Consider the following 17,767-nt stretch of genomic DNA (forward strand, 5'->3'; position numbering starts at 1 on the left):
TAGGAAATTTTAGTCATGAGAGTTTGACGGTGGTCCGTTAACACTACTTGGATTAAATATTTAAATCATGCATTGTAATTTTAAATATTGCAACATCTTAAACATTTAGAACTGTGTTGATTTCTTTGTAAAATCCAACTATATGTTAATACAGTTTTCAGTAGACTGGGGAATTGACATAAAAATCAGATGGGAAGTTTTGTTCTGTGATCTGTCAAGACTTCTGATGTTAAACAACAGTGTGCACATAAAAATTAATTTTTTCATAGATTATCTTAATAAAAATATTATAATCCTATGCAGTTAAGATAATTTCTAGGTATTTTTCAAGAGAAGCACTTACACATTCTGGTTGGAGTGTATTTATAAGTTGCTAGCAGAAATGTTTATGCTTCTGAACAAGAGACTGCATTAGAAATGTTTATCTATTATAGATTTATGCTGCAAAGCTTATATAAAAACCATGAGTGAGTATTTCTTGAAAAAAACCCACCACCTGTGAGCACAAATCAGAATTAGGTTTTCAGTACAATTCACACACAGAAAATGTAGACATGATGAACATGTATGTTTGGGGGTCAGTTTCAGTTTGTGGTGACACAGATTATTATTTCCACACAAGGCACTGGCTAATGACAGCTGGATACTGTATTTGGAACACAAATGGTCACATGGCTTCTGTTGAGCTTGAAGTAATGAGTCAGTGCCAAGTGCAGGGGGATAGTCATTTCCCTGGTCAAACCCCCACACCGTTGCTGATCCAAGTCAGGATGCCCTTGGCCACTGGGGCACACGCTGGCTCATGTTCAGCTACTATTGACCAGCACCCTCAGCTAATAATTGACAGATGCTATGTTGTGAGGTAGCTATTTCAGATGACTAAGGAGCCTTTATAATGTTCCTAATACACATGGAAATGAAACAGTCACTTTAATTACTTCAGTTCTACAGCATCTCATTTTATTTTACATCAGTAAACATTTGCTTTCAGTAAAATTTGCTGTTATGACATTATGACAGAAACATGGGATGTTTCTGCAAAAAAGAAGATTCTCAGTGGGGAAAAAAGATTCCTAACTGTTAAATCTTAGACAGTAGGATGCTATAAATCAGAGCTCAGGATGAGCTTTAGAAAAGTGCTATTAAAGTCTAGCACAACACCTTGCCTTGTAAGAGAAGACATCTGTAGCCAAAGAAGAAAAAAGTCAGCTCTGTTATGAAGGAGAGAGGGAGATAAAGGTGGAGGCAACCAACACTGTTTCAAGTTCTTATTTATAATTAATGCATGTGTTACCTAAATCAGTGAGCAGTACCACTTCGGTCTAAACATTGAACCAACTACTCTCCAAAACTACTACTACTTCAGTCCCTTCACATTCAAATTGACTTAGGAAACAGAGAAACGATCGAGAAACAATGAAAAAGCATTCATTAGGTTTTATTTTAAATTTATTTGAGGCTAAATTTGAAGCACAGGAGATTTGCTGGTTGGGCTGCATTCGAACTGCGCTCCCTGTGTGGCACAGGGTTTTCCAGGGTACTCAGAAAGCAGTCCAGTGCTCTGAGGGGCATCATTAGTCCAGGCATTCTGGTGTGACGTTAAATCACACTACCACTATCTTATACATTAACACTGCGTTGCTGTGCGTGGTGTAATCGTACCTCGAAGTCAGTCAGTACTTCTCCAGTGTCCGCAGCGATGTCCCCTCCTGCCCCTCGCTCCTGCCTGCACAGCGCCGGTGTCCCGGCGCCACCTGGTGGCAGCGCCGCCCAAGGACAGGGCAAGGGCTACACTGACCAGGAAAATAGAACAGGCAGGATTAGGGATTAAACTAGAAACCAACCGTGTTATAAACCTGCCCCTTGTTTTTGCTGTGCTACCCAAAACCGTCTTCAGCACATGGCTAGTCCCAGCTGTTCAGCTTTTATTGGGTGGGCTAATTTCACCTGTTTAAAAATTAATTTAATTGTTAAAAAATTTATTTAGTAACTGTCTGTGCATGTTCCCACATATGCCCAACTGTGTCTTGAGACGGTGATGGGGCACTCAAAAGCGATTAAATTGGAAAAACAAATAAAAGAATGTTGACACAGGAAGAAGGGCTCAGGACCTTAGCCAACACTTCTATGACTGTACCAGAGCTAGAGAGCCAGGTATTTCCTACAAGTTTGATCCAGATATCCACAGAAATACATTTGCAATCATTGAACTGGCAAGGACACATGGTATGTTTTTAACACAGCTTTATGTTTTCCCACTAATTTTCATGCCATATGATTTACTGTAAGAGTGAAATGAACAAAACTCACTTGAACTTGCATGAAATCTGTATGCCCAGCTACTCCTTTAAAAAATTTTGGATTCACTTAATTAAGGTTCTGATATATGATCTGATTATGAACAGTTAAATGAGGTTTGTAATCTGCCCACTCAAATTCAGCTTGGGTCGAGGGAATACTAACAAAATTAGGACTCGGAAAGGAAATACATTCACTCAAATTGAAGATGGGGCTGGCAGACAGCCCCACAAATGACTTTCATATAGCAATGGATGAGTTTGAAGATTAATTAAAAGCCAATAACAAAGTTTTTAAGTATACTTCATAATTAATTATTTTCTTTATTAATATGGCAATACACAGGTATGGGGAACATACTAGAGATATTCTAATTTACCAACTCTACTCATAAGAAACGATTTTAGGAGGAGTTTAACCAACTTTGAAAATGTAAGGGTTTGCAAGTCACTGTTGCCGCAACCAAACCCCCATACTTATTTTTAGCTATCAATGTTTGAGCCTGTCTTTTCTGTTTTGAATTCCTTGCATCTCCTTTTCACATGCAGTAGGAGCACTGCTGCCAGCTTTAATGAATTTACAAACAGTGGCAGTTTGATTTCTGGAGCAATTTTTTAGCTTATCTTGTAAGTCTAGAAGTAGAGACCTGAACATGGATCTCCAGTTCCCAAAAGCATGCTCAGAGAATCAGTATCAGGCTTTTCACTCTACTTGACACAGAGCAGCCAGGACATGGATGCTCCATGAGAGAGGACAAGCTGAAAGCCAAGGGCAATCACAACACAGGCAGGGATTGTGACCTCCCTGCAGAGTGCAGGGATGGTGGCAGTAACCTGACCTGTCAGCATCCCAGTGACTGCCAGACAATGGCAAGGTGGTGACTCAAGTTCATGGCCAGGCCACAGAGTCTGGTCAATATGTCAGCAACAGCAGCACACAGCACGAAGGCAAGAATAACTCCAGTGCAGCTCAGGCAAGGACCAACGGCCTCTATGCTGAGCTCCAGGATCAACATGCAGAGGAGGTGGTAGTGGGGGTGAAATAGGGCAATTTGGGGCACAAGGCACAGGGACAGTTGTCGTGTCACAGACCAGAGCACTGAGGCAGGACTTTTCATAAATCTGAGTTTTCCCACCAGTGATATGAGCATTTCCCCCAGCCACACGTATATAATGTTGACTCGCTGACTGTTTTGCAAGGCACGAAAACATTCGTGTCAATGTTAACTGGAACTATACATTAAAATCTTCAGTCTTCACATAGTATGGATTGCTTTCCACGAAATTTGTAGTGAGGTAAAGTCTGTACAATGCTTGTCGAAGTGTCAAATGTTAAGCGTGCTCCTCCACAGCTTGGGAGGGAGGGAGGAAGTGGACAGGGCCTGGGGACCTCTCCAGACACAGCCACGGCACATCCATGTGACAGCAGGGCCATTAAAGATGTCGGCAAAAATTGGACGTGTTACCTAGTGTGCAACAAGCCAATAATTACGCACTCGAGAGAGACATTGATATTTATTCAGAGCGGCACAAGCGGAGGTCCTCGGTGAAGTTCCACACATCAAGCACCGCAGCTGTCAAAATTTTATACTTTTTAGCAAACAAAGGCATTAATGTTCATTGGCTACAAGTTCCACAGTTCTCTTATTAATTTGTATCTATCATCTATTGGTAAATGATTCTCTCTCTTCTCACGCTCAGTTTCTCTCTTCTCTTGGGTCAGGTGGGTTTCTTGGGCCGGGGGTCACAGATCTGCCCCTGGCGGAATTACCTTTTACCCAGTCGGAGCTGATCCAGCAGAGTTGCTGAGCTGGCTTTATTAATTGCTTCTTTATCTTGGGGGTTCTGCCAAATGCCCTTATGGCCCGTAAATTCAGCATTCTTTGTCTGAGATCATTGAAAAACGTCGAGCCGTAAACCTTAACAAGGAAAATTCCACATACAAGAAATTGGTCTCTCTAACACCTGGATATCACTTAGGAGCCGCCTTGTTAGTTCCTATCTGTTTCGCGGATTAAATCCCGTTTCTTGTCGACTAAGGCTGAAAGTCAAGATCAAATACCAACATCCTTTCTTAAGACCATGTTTGCATATTCCACATTTCGCAGCAGAGGCCATGCCACCCCTCCCCCCCCCGCGCTGTTTAACGGCGCCGCGCGCACCAATCCTGCCCCGTAGGGACTCCTCCCCCTCCGCCTTGAGTGGCAGCACATCAACCAATAACAGTGCGTCTGGAGGAGGGAATATACCAACCTGCGCCCAATCAGACAGCGGTCGGTTAGCAGGGGGCGTGGCCTGGCCGCGGTGTCGCGTCTCCAGGGCAGGAGGCGACGGGGCCGGCGTTGTGTCTGCTCCGGCCAGCCCGGCAGGATGAGCCTGGCCCTGAGGTCGGTATGAGCCTGACCCTGAGGTCGGTATGAGCCAGGCGCTTTCCCCTGGCCCGGAGGAAGCGCGGGCGGGGGTTCCTGATGGCCGCGCCGCGCCTCGGGGCCCGCTCGGGTGGTGCTGGCTGAGCGCGGGCGCGGCGGCAGCGGCGGGGCCCGAGTGAGTCATCTGCGGCCTCCAGCCGGTCACTCTGGTCCCCTCGGCGGGGTCAGGCCCGTCTTTGTGCCGGGGGAGGGCGGGGCCCGGCGCTGGGAGGTTCGCTCTGGATGCCTAATGCCCCTCCAAAAGGCCTGGGAATAGGGGTAAGACTGGACTGCTCGGTGTGTTTTGTTTGTAAATTCTGCTTCAGGAGCTGTTGTATAAAGGGGCCTGGCTTATGACTCCCAACACCTGGCAAATGCTTGTCTCCAAGCATAATTAATATGCTTACATGGCAACCGTGATCCCTAATTTTCATGTGGTAAAAGTAGTTGTATAAGTGGCACTGAGCTGTTTGTGTTTAGGTACTGCTTTGTCATTTGATAAATTTATTTTATGCTAAGCACCAAATGAACACATCAGCATCCAGCTGCTCTTCCAGATGAGTTCAGTGTTAATCTGCTTTCAGATTTATAAATGGATTTCATCGTTGTAGCTAACAAAATCTGAGCTCTCTGGATCTGATCTACTTTCCCAGTTCTAATTATGTAGCCAGCTCAGAGTTATTTTAGTCCTTCCAAGAGCTACAGTAATTCAAAGCCTGTGTGAAATCACGCTGTCTCCATTGGTCTATTAAGGGCTTCTTGCTCTTTGAGGATATTGTGGTCCAAGGCAAGTCCAGCTCATGCAGCCTGCGCTTTTCTTGTCTGTTCTTGGAATTTTTACACTTCAGTGGTTGTTGGAAGCTACATCTCAGCCATATGTTTAATCTTAGGTTTTGATTAAAATTAGCAAATCCTTTACAAAGGCGAAGATAAATCATCTCATTAGAAGAGATTTGGAAAGTAAATCTTGAAAAGTTTTCTGTTCACTGATCAGTAATTTTTGTGCATTTTACACTAGGTGACAAAGCACACATTTGGCCCTTGGTGCAAATAGACAAATGAGCGTAAAAAGCATTTTCCTGGGAGTATAACATAAATTATGTAATAATTTAGGTTAGGAAGGACTTATGGGAAGTCATCTAGTTCAGCTTTCTGATCAGAGCAGCTCCCACTCAAAACTGAATGAGGATGCTGAGCACCTTTTCCAGTAAGGTTTCAAAATTTTCTAATTATGGAGACTCCTTGGTCTGCTAGTGCAACTGTTCCAGCACATAAACACATGGACTGAGAAAATGTTTCCCCGTAGATCCAGCTGCAGTTTCTCCTCTTGCATTTTATGGTTATTGTCTCATGTCCTTTTACTGTGCTCCTCTGGAAATCTAATTTCATTCCTAGACTACCAAAGAAAACAGGGCTGGTTTGGAGTGCTTGTCTCTTTTGTATATACCAAAACAGAGCAAAAAGTCTTTAGAACAGTGTGTATGTGTATGATTTAAAGGATTTTAAAGAAGAACCCTGTAAATACCATTTATCTAAGAAATGTTACAGGCAACAAAGCTGATTTGTGGCACCTAATTCTGGCTTTAGTAGCCAGACTGCCTGGCCTAGTTCAGCCTCTGCTGGTCTGTCACAGATTTTTTTTTTTTTTTTTAAGCTACAGTGTAGAAACAAAGTGTTTTCGGGAATTGTATTATTTCAACTGCTAATCTAGTTTGTAACCTCAAGAAGCCTTTTGAACTGGTAGTTTTTCTACCTTCTTTTTTTTTGTTGTTGTTACTTATTAACAAAAATGCATGTGCTGATTTTATTTTGGAGGTGTCATTCATATTTCACAAAGGAATTATCTGTTTCAAGTGTTACTTTAAACTGGGAGTAGAAGCTGGGAAAATATTTAATAGCTAAGGTAGTGATCTGTGCAATTATAGTGAGTTTCTTATTGGTGGAAAATGTTATCTACAGTGGCATCTTCCCAATAGAAATCTAAATTTCTTTCTCCTTATATAGGAATGAGCTTTCAGTAGACAAAACTAAAAAGAAGAAAAGAAGAGAACTGACTGAGGAACAGAAACAAGAAATTAAAGATGCCTTTGAGTTGTTTGATACAGACAAAGATAGAGCAATAAATTATCATGAATTAAAGGTAAAAGCTTTTTTTCATTCAAACCATTTTATGACAGATAATATACCTGTTCCTTAGTGAGTTTTTAAGATGTTGGCTGTATCTTTAAAAACCTCCTTCAAGATGTCTTTCTGGGTTAAAGAATTGAGTAAAAGAAAAAAAGAAAAAGCCTGGAAATACTGCATTGGTGTAAGAACAAGCTTGTCTTCCCATACTATATGCAGTAATGGCATTGCTGTAGCATTCTGAATAACCCTGGTCTAACTGCTCACCAGGAATTAGCTTGGACAGATGACCAGGAAGCAAAAGCTCTTGAAAAAGAACTGTGTAACCTAAAGCTTGGTGTTAGGTTTCAGATGCTTAGGTAAAAGATGCAAATCAAATTTGTAAAACTGTTGACTACAAGCCAGAGCTTACCCACTTGTATTTTTCAGCAGGAAGCCTTTTGTCTGTAGGAATAAGGTGTGCTCTTTGCTCTGTGTGTGCGAGGCTCAGTAGTTGCCCTTCCCAGTGAAGGATGCTTCTGTTGATAGCTATTGGCAAATGGAGGTTAGAATGGCAGTCTTTCTGAGTCCTTCTGGCTGGAAGTCTGTAGAAGTAGTAGATAAAGTTCATTAAGGTCACTTTAAATTCTTTATGGATTGGCATCAAGAAGAGAAAGTGGCTTTGGAGACACCAGTGTTTCTGTCATGTATTGGGTGAGATTCTTTTTGGAAGGAATGCCTAATCCAACTTACTGGCTCCACATTCTGGGTCTACTCAATAACTTGAAAAAGGAAAAAAAGTCTTATTTTTACTTAATTTGCTGTTACTGGAGTGTTTTAGATGTAGCAATTCCCTTCTCTTTATTTCAGAGTTCAAGTTTTTGTCTTTGCTGGAAGCCACTGTGACCAGGGTAGTGCTGGGGACTGTTTCAGGACTATTAATATGCTTTTCCTGGTTATGGTGTATTTTGAATTCCCAGCTGTCGTGATTACTTGGAAAGTTGTTTGTTAGCTGTCTAGCTAAGTATTGTCGCCCTGAAGGTAATACTGTGGAAAAGCAAAAATATGTAAAGGAAAAGACTATCTCCTTCTCTACAAAATTTTTGAAGGACTACTTCCAAAAGCATTGTGGTTTTCCAGTTATGGTTTAGTCTATGTTCATCTGTTTGGAGAAAGTCAAGATAATGTGTGCTGAGAAATTGCCATCTCAGTTAAAATGGGAAACTGAATGTGGACTTCTAACCTAATGGAAAAGTAAAAAATAGGTTGGCTTATGTTGTTCACTGAAAAAGCAGTAAAGTCACTTTAGGAGTACTTGTAAATCCATGAACATATACACACTTTGTGTGAATAATGAAGAGTAATTTGAAGACTGATTTTCAGTTTTGTCTTTGAAAAGATAGGATTTTGAAATAGTTTTGTAAATGAGGAGAATAAATCTACTTCTCCTAAGAAATACTTCGTCCAGTCTGTAAACTCCCTGAAAATACAAGTTTTTCACTGTAGCTCAATGTTCTATTTCCTAATAGTAGTTCTAGGTGGTTTTAATATCCAAAGCTCTTTTCCTGTTATTTATTTTATTTATTATTACTTCTAAACCACTGATATGCTCTTTCTCTCTTGGGCAAGAATGTAATTACTGAAATTAAAAAGAAAATCTGTTAGATCTATATTTAATCCTTACCTGTGGTTGCACTTCCCTTTTATTCCAAAAGGTGGCAATGAGAGCCTTGGGTTTTGATGTAAAAAAAGCTGATGTCCTGAAAATACTTAAAGACTATGATCGAGAAGCAACAGGCAAGATCACCTTTGAAGATTTTAATGAAGTTGGTATGTGTTTGATTGTGTCTACCTCTAGAGATATTTAGCGTATAGTAGAGACTACAATTTTGAAGCAGAACTTCGTGTACTTCTTCAGTTATTTAGTACTATTAAGAAATAGAAATGGGAGATTTAATTTCATTATTTTCTTAATATATTAGGTCGATAGTGGAGGAAGATAAATCTTTGTTTTCCGAATGCTTAATTTGATATGTAGAGATCAATGATAGCCACAGTATAACAGTGTAGAGTATACACAGTGCTAATCTTTTTCAAGCTTACATGGAGGAATGAATGCTAGCTTAAAAACGTAGATGTTCTTGTATTGTTTAGGGATCTTTGTAAGATTCTCATTTCTGCTATGGAAAAGGTATTTAGCATTGAATTTAATGGGAAGGAGTGTGTACACAGACAAACTGCAAGCTGAATACAGACTTCATATATAAAAAAGGTTAGAAAAATTGAAGCAGGTGTTAAATATTGTACTTCAAGGATTTTCAGCTGTTGATAAAAACAGAATTTCATGAGTTGTTTCTTTCTTGTGGAGTTTGTGCATTGTGCAGTTTAATGTACTTCAATCTGCATAAGTTTCTTTGAAGTTTTTAAGGGCTTTTTGTTACACACAGTTTATGCTTTTGCATACAATTTATGTTTGCCAAAAAGTAAGTTGTGTGGGATTTCTCTCTATATAGCTTTATATCTCCAGTTCATTGTGTTTATTATAGTTCATTATGCTCATGATAATCTGTTTCTTCAAGGTATTACATTTCTGTAGATTTTCTCAAACAGAACACCCAAACCTCCAGTATATGCTTTTGGCTACAAATAACGATCTACTTAATGTGGCAAAACTAGTTATTGATTGAAATGGGGCAAATTTTTAATGCTTTAGCAGGTTAGTATTGGACAAAATGTGTTGTCAATGACAGATAATATTTTTGTAGTGGTATTCCAGGTTAGAGAAAATTGGTTTTGGTTCTTTTCTGACTTGTAAAGCCTATGTGGAAATAAATGTGATCAGTCCTGATTTAATTAAAAAAAAAAAAAAAGTGAATGTATTGATTTAATAGTAATACTACTCTTAAAATTACATAATTATGCCGTATTATTGCATAAATCAATATACTGTAATTACCATGCAATTTTTTTTTGAAATTCCTGATGTTCAGTCCTGTTCATAGTTTCGTCATTCTGTCCTGGCTGTCAATATGGACAATCATCAAGTGCTGCAAGAAGCTAGGAAGTTTCTTGCAGAAAGCACAATAGATACTTGGAAGGGGATTGAACCTGTCACAAAATTTGAATTGGATTAGAGTGCTGTGGTGGTGCAATATGACCTTGATACAGAATTAAACATGATATCACTTCTTGCAGAAGGATTAGGAGTTAGAGAAAATAGGTTATTGAGGTGTTAATTGTGAAGAGCTGCTGAATATGGCAAAGCAATTTTTGAGCCATCAGTTTCTCTTAATGTTTAACTGAGATATATAAAGATACAATTACATTTTGTCTTCTACAGTTTTGTATTTAGAGACTTAGCATTTATTGTTCTTCATATGTCTTTTTGCCAAAAAAACATTTTTCAAATGATATGGTACTTCATACAGTGCCATTGTTTTAAAAGAAAATATTTAAATTTAGGATAAATCTGGAGCGTTTATGCAGATATATAAACTTCATTGCTGCAGTGAGCTTACATGAGCCTGAAAAAATTTTTTCCTCTCAAGTTTGCTAAGCCAGAGCAGACATTCCATCTGCAGTCAGGAGCAGATGGTAGGTGGTTCTTTGTGCGCAAGTGGTGTTGATGTGTTTTTAATGGCTTGATGAAGTCATAAATAGCAAGCCCTGTAATACAAGACTAGCAGGTACAAAGATGTGAAGATACATTATTGTTGGATGGTCTTAAATAATTACTAGAAAAATATTTCATGTGGGAAGTTTGTCTTTTCTGTTGCAGAAACTGACAAATAGTTGTAATAAAAGGAATAATAAAGACTGAAGAATCCTTTCAGAATACACCTCTTGCAATTCATAGTAGTGTCCTTTATGTAACCCCTGTGCTCAGGTTTTTTTGTTTGTTTGTTTTGGGGTATTTTTTTGTGTTTGTGTGGTTTTGTATTTGAAAGAGAGGTTCCATGTAAATGTTTTTCTTTAGTGTTTCAGTGTTCTCTTCAAGTCAAAATTCTATCCTGATGAAAACGTATAAAATGAAAAAAAATCACACGTCTTCGTCTATCAGAGCTGATGGGGTTTTTTTCTGAAAGTTTGGAAGTTTGAAACAGAAGAGGCCTGTGTATACTTTTAATTCCTGTTGAAAAATTTGTGGAAAGCATGACTGTGTCCAAATTGCCATGTGGCATTCCACTGCAAGAATTATGCCCTAAAGAGCAACTCAGCTTGGAAAAAGAGAGATAAGAAAGAGAGGTCAGACAACAGTAAAACAAATATGCATGTTGAACTGAAATACATGGAAATGTAAGAACAGGTGAAATCAGAAATGTATGTTCTTCATATTGTCTCAGCTTGCATAGATCATTCTGAGTTTACCCTTCAGAATTTTTTAGTCTAACTCAAGTATCCTTCTTGCAGTGACAGATTGGATATTGGACAGAGACCCACAAGAAGAAGTACTCAAGGCATTCAAATTATTTGACGATGATGACTCTGGTAAAATAAGTCTGAGAAACCTGCGCCGGGTTGCTAGAGAATTGGGTGAAAACATGTCTGATGAAGAACTACGGGCTATGATTGAAGAATTTGATAAGGATGGAGATGGAGAAAGTATGCGTTAGCAAATAAACCCCCATATAATCTTGTAATTTTCTGCTGTTTTTAAATGTGGTTTTGTTGTCAATATGTCCTCTTTAGTTTCCTTCTAGTTAACTTTCAACTTAAACTTAATTTAGCTTACAAATAGTGGAGACAGTTTTTGACAGCTACTAGTCCTGGAAACACATCTTGGAGTCTAAGAATTGAATTGATTCACCATGAACTCCTATTCAACCAATGTCTATTAAATGATGAGATGAATGTGTAGTTGAAGGTCGAAGTAGTTGAACTGGTACATGGGAGATTCTATGCGCCTACGTTACATTTTTATTTCCTTATAAATCAGTGAAAGGATTAAACTGCTAAGCGAAAGTCAGTCTTTTGATCACTTATTCAATATTTCTTAAGTGGCAATGTGTCATTGTTGTGATTTCAGCGTGTTAGTTGGATATGGAGCAGTAAGCTAATAAATCATGCTGGAAGTACCCTGGGTCTATGCAGGATCAGCTTGGATTGGTCTTTTAATGTACTTCTGAGCATGGGAATGCTGGAAAGCATAGTGTGAAAAATGGCTCTGGAATTGACAAGGTCCATACAGAGTGGGCTGCAGAAAGAAATTATTAGTTAGATAAAGAATGAATTAACAAATTCAGTTTGATAGTATGCTTATTAAATAATTTTGAATACTGAAACCTTGGGTTTTTTTCATCAACTTCAAAATATCCTTATTTTTACCCCAGAAACCTTAATATCTGGATTTTGAGGACCACTCACTTCAGACCGTGCACCTAAAGACTGTATCAATCTTTGAACACTGCTCTTTCAAGGTGGTGATTTGTGTCTGAGATTTCACTAGCAGTTAATCAACTTTTCCAGGGACAGTAGTATTTATATTTTTGAGCTGTTGGACTCAAAACTCTCACTCCCAGTGAAAAAAAAATTGTGTTTTCAGCCTTGTGACAGATAGTCCTCCCCTCTGTGCTGTTAGACATAGGCGTTGTTTTTTGGGAGTTGTAGCCATAGAGGTGAAGGAAAGTAGAAGTCATCTGCAAGCAGGTTTTGTCATGTGTTGCTCTCCTGGAGCTGCCAAAACGAGATGTCAGAATCATGGATCAATGTTTTTTTGTCACATGACTATTTGGGCACTAGAAGTTGAACATAGACCATTAACTCCTTTCAGGAAGGTTATTGAGTCATAATTATTTTCTGTCAGTGCTACATTTTTTTAAATCAGGTTGATCAGCTAAGAGTGGGTAGCTAAGTTTCCTCTTACTCAATCGTCCATTCATTCTCTTTGTTAGAGCAATCAAGCACAAGATCGAATATGGAAGATTGACAGCATAATGTTTGTATATGGTACTGTTTATCCTTAAGGTTCTATATGTTTTTTGTTCTTTGAAGAAAACTGAGGCTGTTTTTAGCTTTTTAAGATTCATTCTGAAAAAGTAAATAAGCCTGTGAATCACCATTCTATTTATCTTCAAACATCTGGGTCATGTAGGAAAATCTTGCTGTCGTCTAATTCTCCTTCTTTCCTGCCCTCAAAAAAAAATATGAAACTCTTAATTTGGTAGCATTTTTAATTGATACTTCAAATACAGGAATAATACCTTTTTTGGTTTAACACTTTTATTACATTTTAGAGATTGTTTTGCTCACAGTGAAATAAGGTCTCGTGTGATGCTCAGCTTACAAGAACCCTCCTATTCTCAGCGAAACCACTGACCTCTACTGGTATGCTGTACATAGATTTCTGTAAAAGAAAGTATTTTTGACATATTTTTGTCTACCTTAAAAACTTAAACAGTCTTATTTTTGTGTTCCTGGGTTTAGGAATACATTGTGTTTTGGAGCATAACTAATTTTAGAAATTCCATGCTGTGAGTTCATGCAGTTTTTGTCATCTTGTGTGGATGCATCTGTAGGAAACACAATGCAGTCTTGGGTCTCAGAATTTTGGCACAGAATTAGGGGAAAAAAACCACCACTGAAAAAATGCACGTTTTACTCTCAAGATTGTAAGTCAATGTTTTCTGCATATTAGCTGTGATACTAATTTGTTCTTTTTGTCATGGAGTTGAGGGAAATGAGATGCCATGAAAGACTGTGGTTGCTTCTGCTTTTGTTGTGCTTAACTTGTGAACAGATCCTAAGTCTGAAGAGGATTAACTGGGTTTGCTTGTTGTCACGTGAGAGGTGGGAGTTTAAATTTTTGCCTGTCGGTATCCCTGGCAATGTCCAGACCCTGGTGTCCGACAGTCTGTCAGTGTTTTGTAAGGAGACCCTTCACCAACAGATTCGCAAGATTGGAGGGTACCTCAACCTCCCTTGTTAGGGGGAACTCAACAGAACCAAGACCCCTCAGCGGGTCCTGCTAAGGTGTTTTCCGCTGGTGGCAACTGCAAGGACTTGCTTTAACAGTTTATGGAATAACACTTTATTAATCTGTCACAATTTGTATTAATAAAAAGTTCAAAGGTTGTCAGTGATAGTGTCTACTGCAAAAATATGTTTTAAAGCAATCTACTGATGCATATATTAAGCAAGCACAAACTCTGATATGAAGCAATCTAACTAATACGCTATGGGGTAACCACAAGCAAAAGCTCTAGTCCTAAGAGCAGCATTTAACACACATGGAGTATATTTCTCATCCAAGGCGTCCCTCTTGGGGGGGAGAAGGTGGACTCAGCTTGTTGACTGATCCCAGCAGTTTTGGTGGACATCTTCTCCCACTTTCCCCCTATCCCCAACTTACTCTTATACTATTTTCTTTATGTTTGGGTGGAGTTTGAGTGGCTTTAGTCATAAATACCTTTTATTTCTGATTGGTATACTTAATGGGAGGGGGGTAGTTAGCGTGGTTTGGTACCTGAGGAGGAGGTTCGAAGTGGTGGTTGGCTTCAGCAGCAGAACATCTTGATTCTTCCTCAGACAAGTAATGTATGTTCTCCATACCATAATGTTTCTCTCATTCTGCTGGGATTAGAATGGAGAGGGGCCACACAGTGTCTGCTTTATTCCACACTTGTGTTACTGGGAATTGTAACTGCATTTCTTTTTGCAGTTTGTTTAAATATTACAAAATTTGTTTGTCACCATGATACTATCTTTCCACTTTGCAGCATTCTTTAGCAAGGATGTTGTAAACCACACAATATTTTGGAGAGGATGTTTGGATTTGTGCTGTTATTGTGTTGTTACTGTGATAAAGCTGTGGAAAGGCTTTTTAAAGTCATACAGTCAAGATAGTATTTTTGTCTCTTAGAACACGGTGTAGCTATGTGATGCATGGGTATTTCAGAGTATAGAATCCTAAGCTAGACTAAATCTGCTTGTTTCGTATTTTTTTTACATGCATCACACCAAGGCATATTTATTTTTTTTTTAATTTATTTATTCTTTAACATAGTGGAATTTGTTTAATTTTCTTCTAGCTGTAGATGTAGCTCTTTCTTTGCGTTGCTTTCTTTAGGAATAGCTTGGACACATTGACTGGGATGGATAATTGTCAGGGAGAATTCTTTGTATGTGTCTTGTCTTTTCTGCACCACTGACTTATTCTGATCATTCCCCCCAGTAATCTGCAGTTGCAAAGTGAACATGTTCATTGGTTAATTCTTTTACAGTGTCTCTATTTTAGCATATGAGTAAGGTCGGTAGCTCAGGTATAAGTGCAGCAAAATAATTAATGGCTGCTAATTAATTTATTATTATGACTTAATTTCTCCAAGTGCATTTGTATAAAATTTCTGTTAATTATAAATGACGAATGAAGAAAGTTCAAATGGGGAAAGGCTCATCAAAAGTCCATTTTAATTCTAGCTAATTTATGGAATAATTAGTAAACGATTTTAAAATTCGTTTTATGTTTGGCAAGTGTTACAGATTTGGGAGGGAGAGAAGTGGCGTGGTTTGGTCTGTGGGGGTGGTTTGGATATAAAAGTTTGAATGATGACTTTAAGAATAAAACTAAATTAATCATAACTGTAGCTGAAATATTGTTTCTTAAGAAGCACTTGCTAAATAAAATCTATGTACCATTTTTAACATTTTCATAGACCTTAAAATAATAGTGTATTTTTGCCTAGCTGTCTTTTTTACATATGTTTCTCAGGGTTTTTTTCCTATCATATTTTACTTTTTAGAATATTTTTACTTTCATAATTAAAAATAATAGCTTGTTATATGTGAACTAGATTCTGGCTAAAATATTCCACATAACTAACTTGTATTCTGACTTCATTTTACATGAAAAAAATGTGCAAAATCCCTGTTGTTGTAGAAGCAAAAAGTCCAAACCCTGATAGTAATGGGTCAGATGCAGCAAATACTCACAGAAAAACCTTTAAGTAAAATTATAATACGGATATGAATTTTCTTTTATGGTTTATGGTTGTTTGCTGTTTGTATAATGATTTTCTTTTTTCTTTCTTTTTTTTATTTTTTTACAGTCAATCAAGAAGAATTTATTGCTATTATGACTGGAGATATTTAGCATTAGAAGAAAAGGAATGAGCTCAGCAGAAAAGGGAGGAGTCGTTGGCAGCTTCCATTACAATGTTTTGTACTTGCATTCATTTCTGTAGCTGGAGCGATGCAGAAATTTACTTTTGTCACAGGACCAAAATAAAGACAGGCTACAGGCCCTGATAGTTCAGAACTTCATATCATTAAGTATTATCATTAGAATAATTGATATTTTAAAACAATTAAGTAATGCTGCATTTCAGAATGTTTGAGTAATTGTTTGTGAAATAGCCTTGTCTCAGATTTCTAAATTGTATCATATTATGAGAACCTTCTGAGGTTCTTGACTTTGTGTTAGCATTAGCTGTGGCCTTAGTTTTGATACATAAGGTTTGAAAAACTTCCATTTTAATAAAATGTTCTTTACTATTACTACTTGAAAGTCTTACTTTTGTAGTTTAATCTGGGGTGAACTATAAGGGACAATTCTTCAGAGAAAAGATTTTTTTTCTTTTTTCATTGATAAGCTCTTACTTCTGCTTTTTTACATGAATGGTAGCATTAAATGAACAAGCATTTGCATCCTCAAATACGCCATTTATTAAATGTTACCCCTGATAACAAATGGCAGACAACTATTCATGATGATTAACTGTATCCAAAACATGCTTAAATCACCCAGATGTCAGCCAGCAACTCTCTGTTCAGTATCCACAGCTTTGCTAGTTGTGGAGACAGTGACAAGAGCAAACTTCATGCAAGCCATGTAGAATGCTTTAGATTCCAATATCAAAAATACCACACATAAAACTTATTTAAAGAAACCCGTTAAAAACCTGCAACAACCTGCCCAACTTTTAACCAGTGTTTTGCAATCTTGAAAGATTTGTTTGGGAGGTGGATGTTTAGGGGAAAAGATTCAGTTTTTGGGACTGAGCCTATGAAAAGCTCTAGACAAATATTTTCTAAGACCGGTGTGAGAATTGTCCAGTTCAGTAGCTTCTGGCTTTGCTCTTAACTGCTTATGTAAACGATTTCAAGGACATTTTTATTTTCTGCAGACAATCAAAGTGGCATAGAACTGGAAAGGTCTGATAGTAGTCATCAAAAGTTTTTCCCCAAGATTCCTACATTTACTCTGAATGTGGCAAGTTTTCTAACACTCAGCTGGTGGCTTCTGTGGGGACGTGACTATAGATCATCTCTATAGATGGCTGGTAATTATTTCTTGGTAGGTGACCACTTACTTTTTGTAACTCTTCCAGTAAGATGTACTTTTTGTCTTCTGGACTGGGCCCTTATTTCTAGCTTTTGCAATGTACTTACTTGAAAAACCTTACTTTATTCTTGCAGATATGGCAGCACTTGTTAGGGACCAGGAACAGTAGTGCAAAACTCCATAAACACAGACCAGTGACCTGGAGAGAGGTCTTGTGAGTTGCTCAGGCTGTGGGAATAGACGCAGAAGAAATGGAAAAGAAACAGTCAGACTAGTGGTCTCAATGTTTGGCTTTTTATCTGCATTTCATTGTTTTGGAGATTTTTGCATTCCAAAACCATGCTTGTTTTGTGCTGCTCACTGGTGATCTTCCAATTTTGTGTACTGGCATTGTTGCAAGTCCTGTCAGCTTCTCTTGATAGTCACCACCTGACAATAATTGCAATAGATCTGAGTCCAGAGCTTGATAAGACATAAGCTCTGAACTTACAATTGTCTGATTGCTCCCAGCATTGACACTACATTTAACTCTGTGTGTTTTGTAGAGCTCACACCTATCCTGGTGCTTTTTCATAGTTTGCTTGGTGTATCATAGGATACATATTCCCAGTTTTTTCTTTTCATACTTTGTCTGATATTGTAGAGGAAGAGAGTAATTTGGTGGCACATTTATAATCCTC

At 38.2% G+C, this 17,767-nt stretch overlaps 1 protein-coding gene across 2 annotated transcripts; it reads left to right on the forward strand.

Moving 5' to 3' along the window:
* Positions 1 to 4,562: 4,562 nt before the first annotated feature.
* Positions 4,563 to 16,294, forward strand: CETN3 (centrin 3). 2 transcript variants are annotated; one of them, XM_027671269.1, is made up of 5 exons: positions 4,563 to 4,684; positions 6,710 to 6,845; positions 8,524 to 8,638; positions 11,219 to 11,410; positions 15,853 to 16,294. In XM_027671269.1, exons 1-5 carry the CDS (start codon positions 4,668 to 4,670, stop codon positions 15,894 to 15,896), a joined length of 504 nt encoding a protein of 167 aa, XP_027527070.1. In that variant the 5' UTR covers positions 4,563 to 4,667; the 3' UTR covers positions 15,897 to 16,294. The 2 variants fall into 2 exon arrangements, with proteins under 2 accessions (XP_027527070.1, XP_027527071.1); XM_027671270.1 differs by having other exon boundaries at positions 4,590 to 4,707.
* The last annotated feature ends 1,473 nt before the right edge of the window (positions 16,295 to 17,767 follow it).

The sequence above is a fragment of the Neopelma chrysocephalum genome, unplaced genomic scaffold, assembly GCF_003984885.1.
Source record: "Neopelma chrysocephalum unplaced genomic scaffold, ASM398488v2 Primary Assembly neopelma1_97065, whole genome shotgun sequence".
Taxonomy (NCBI): Eukaryota; Metazoa; Chordata; class Aves; order Passeriformes; family Pipridae; genus Neopelma; species Neopelma chrysocephalum.

Excerpts from the sequence above, each read along its gene's own strand:
- CETN3 (XM_027671269.1), top strand. Across the intron at positions 8,639-11,218 it reads TGAAGATTTTAATGAAGTTG|TGACAGATTGGATATTGGAC; the intron begins GTATGTGTTTGA and ends TCCTTCTTGCAG. Across the intron at positions 11,411-15,852 it reads TAAGGATGGAGATGGAGAAA|TCAATCAAGAAGAATTTATT; the intron begins GTATGCGTTAGC and ends ATTTTTTTACAG.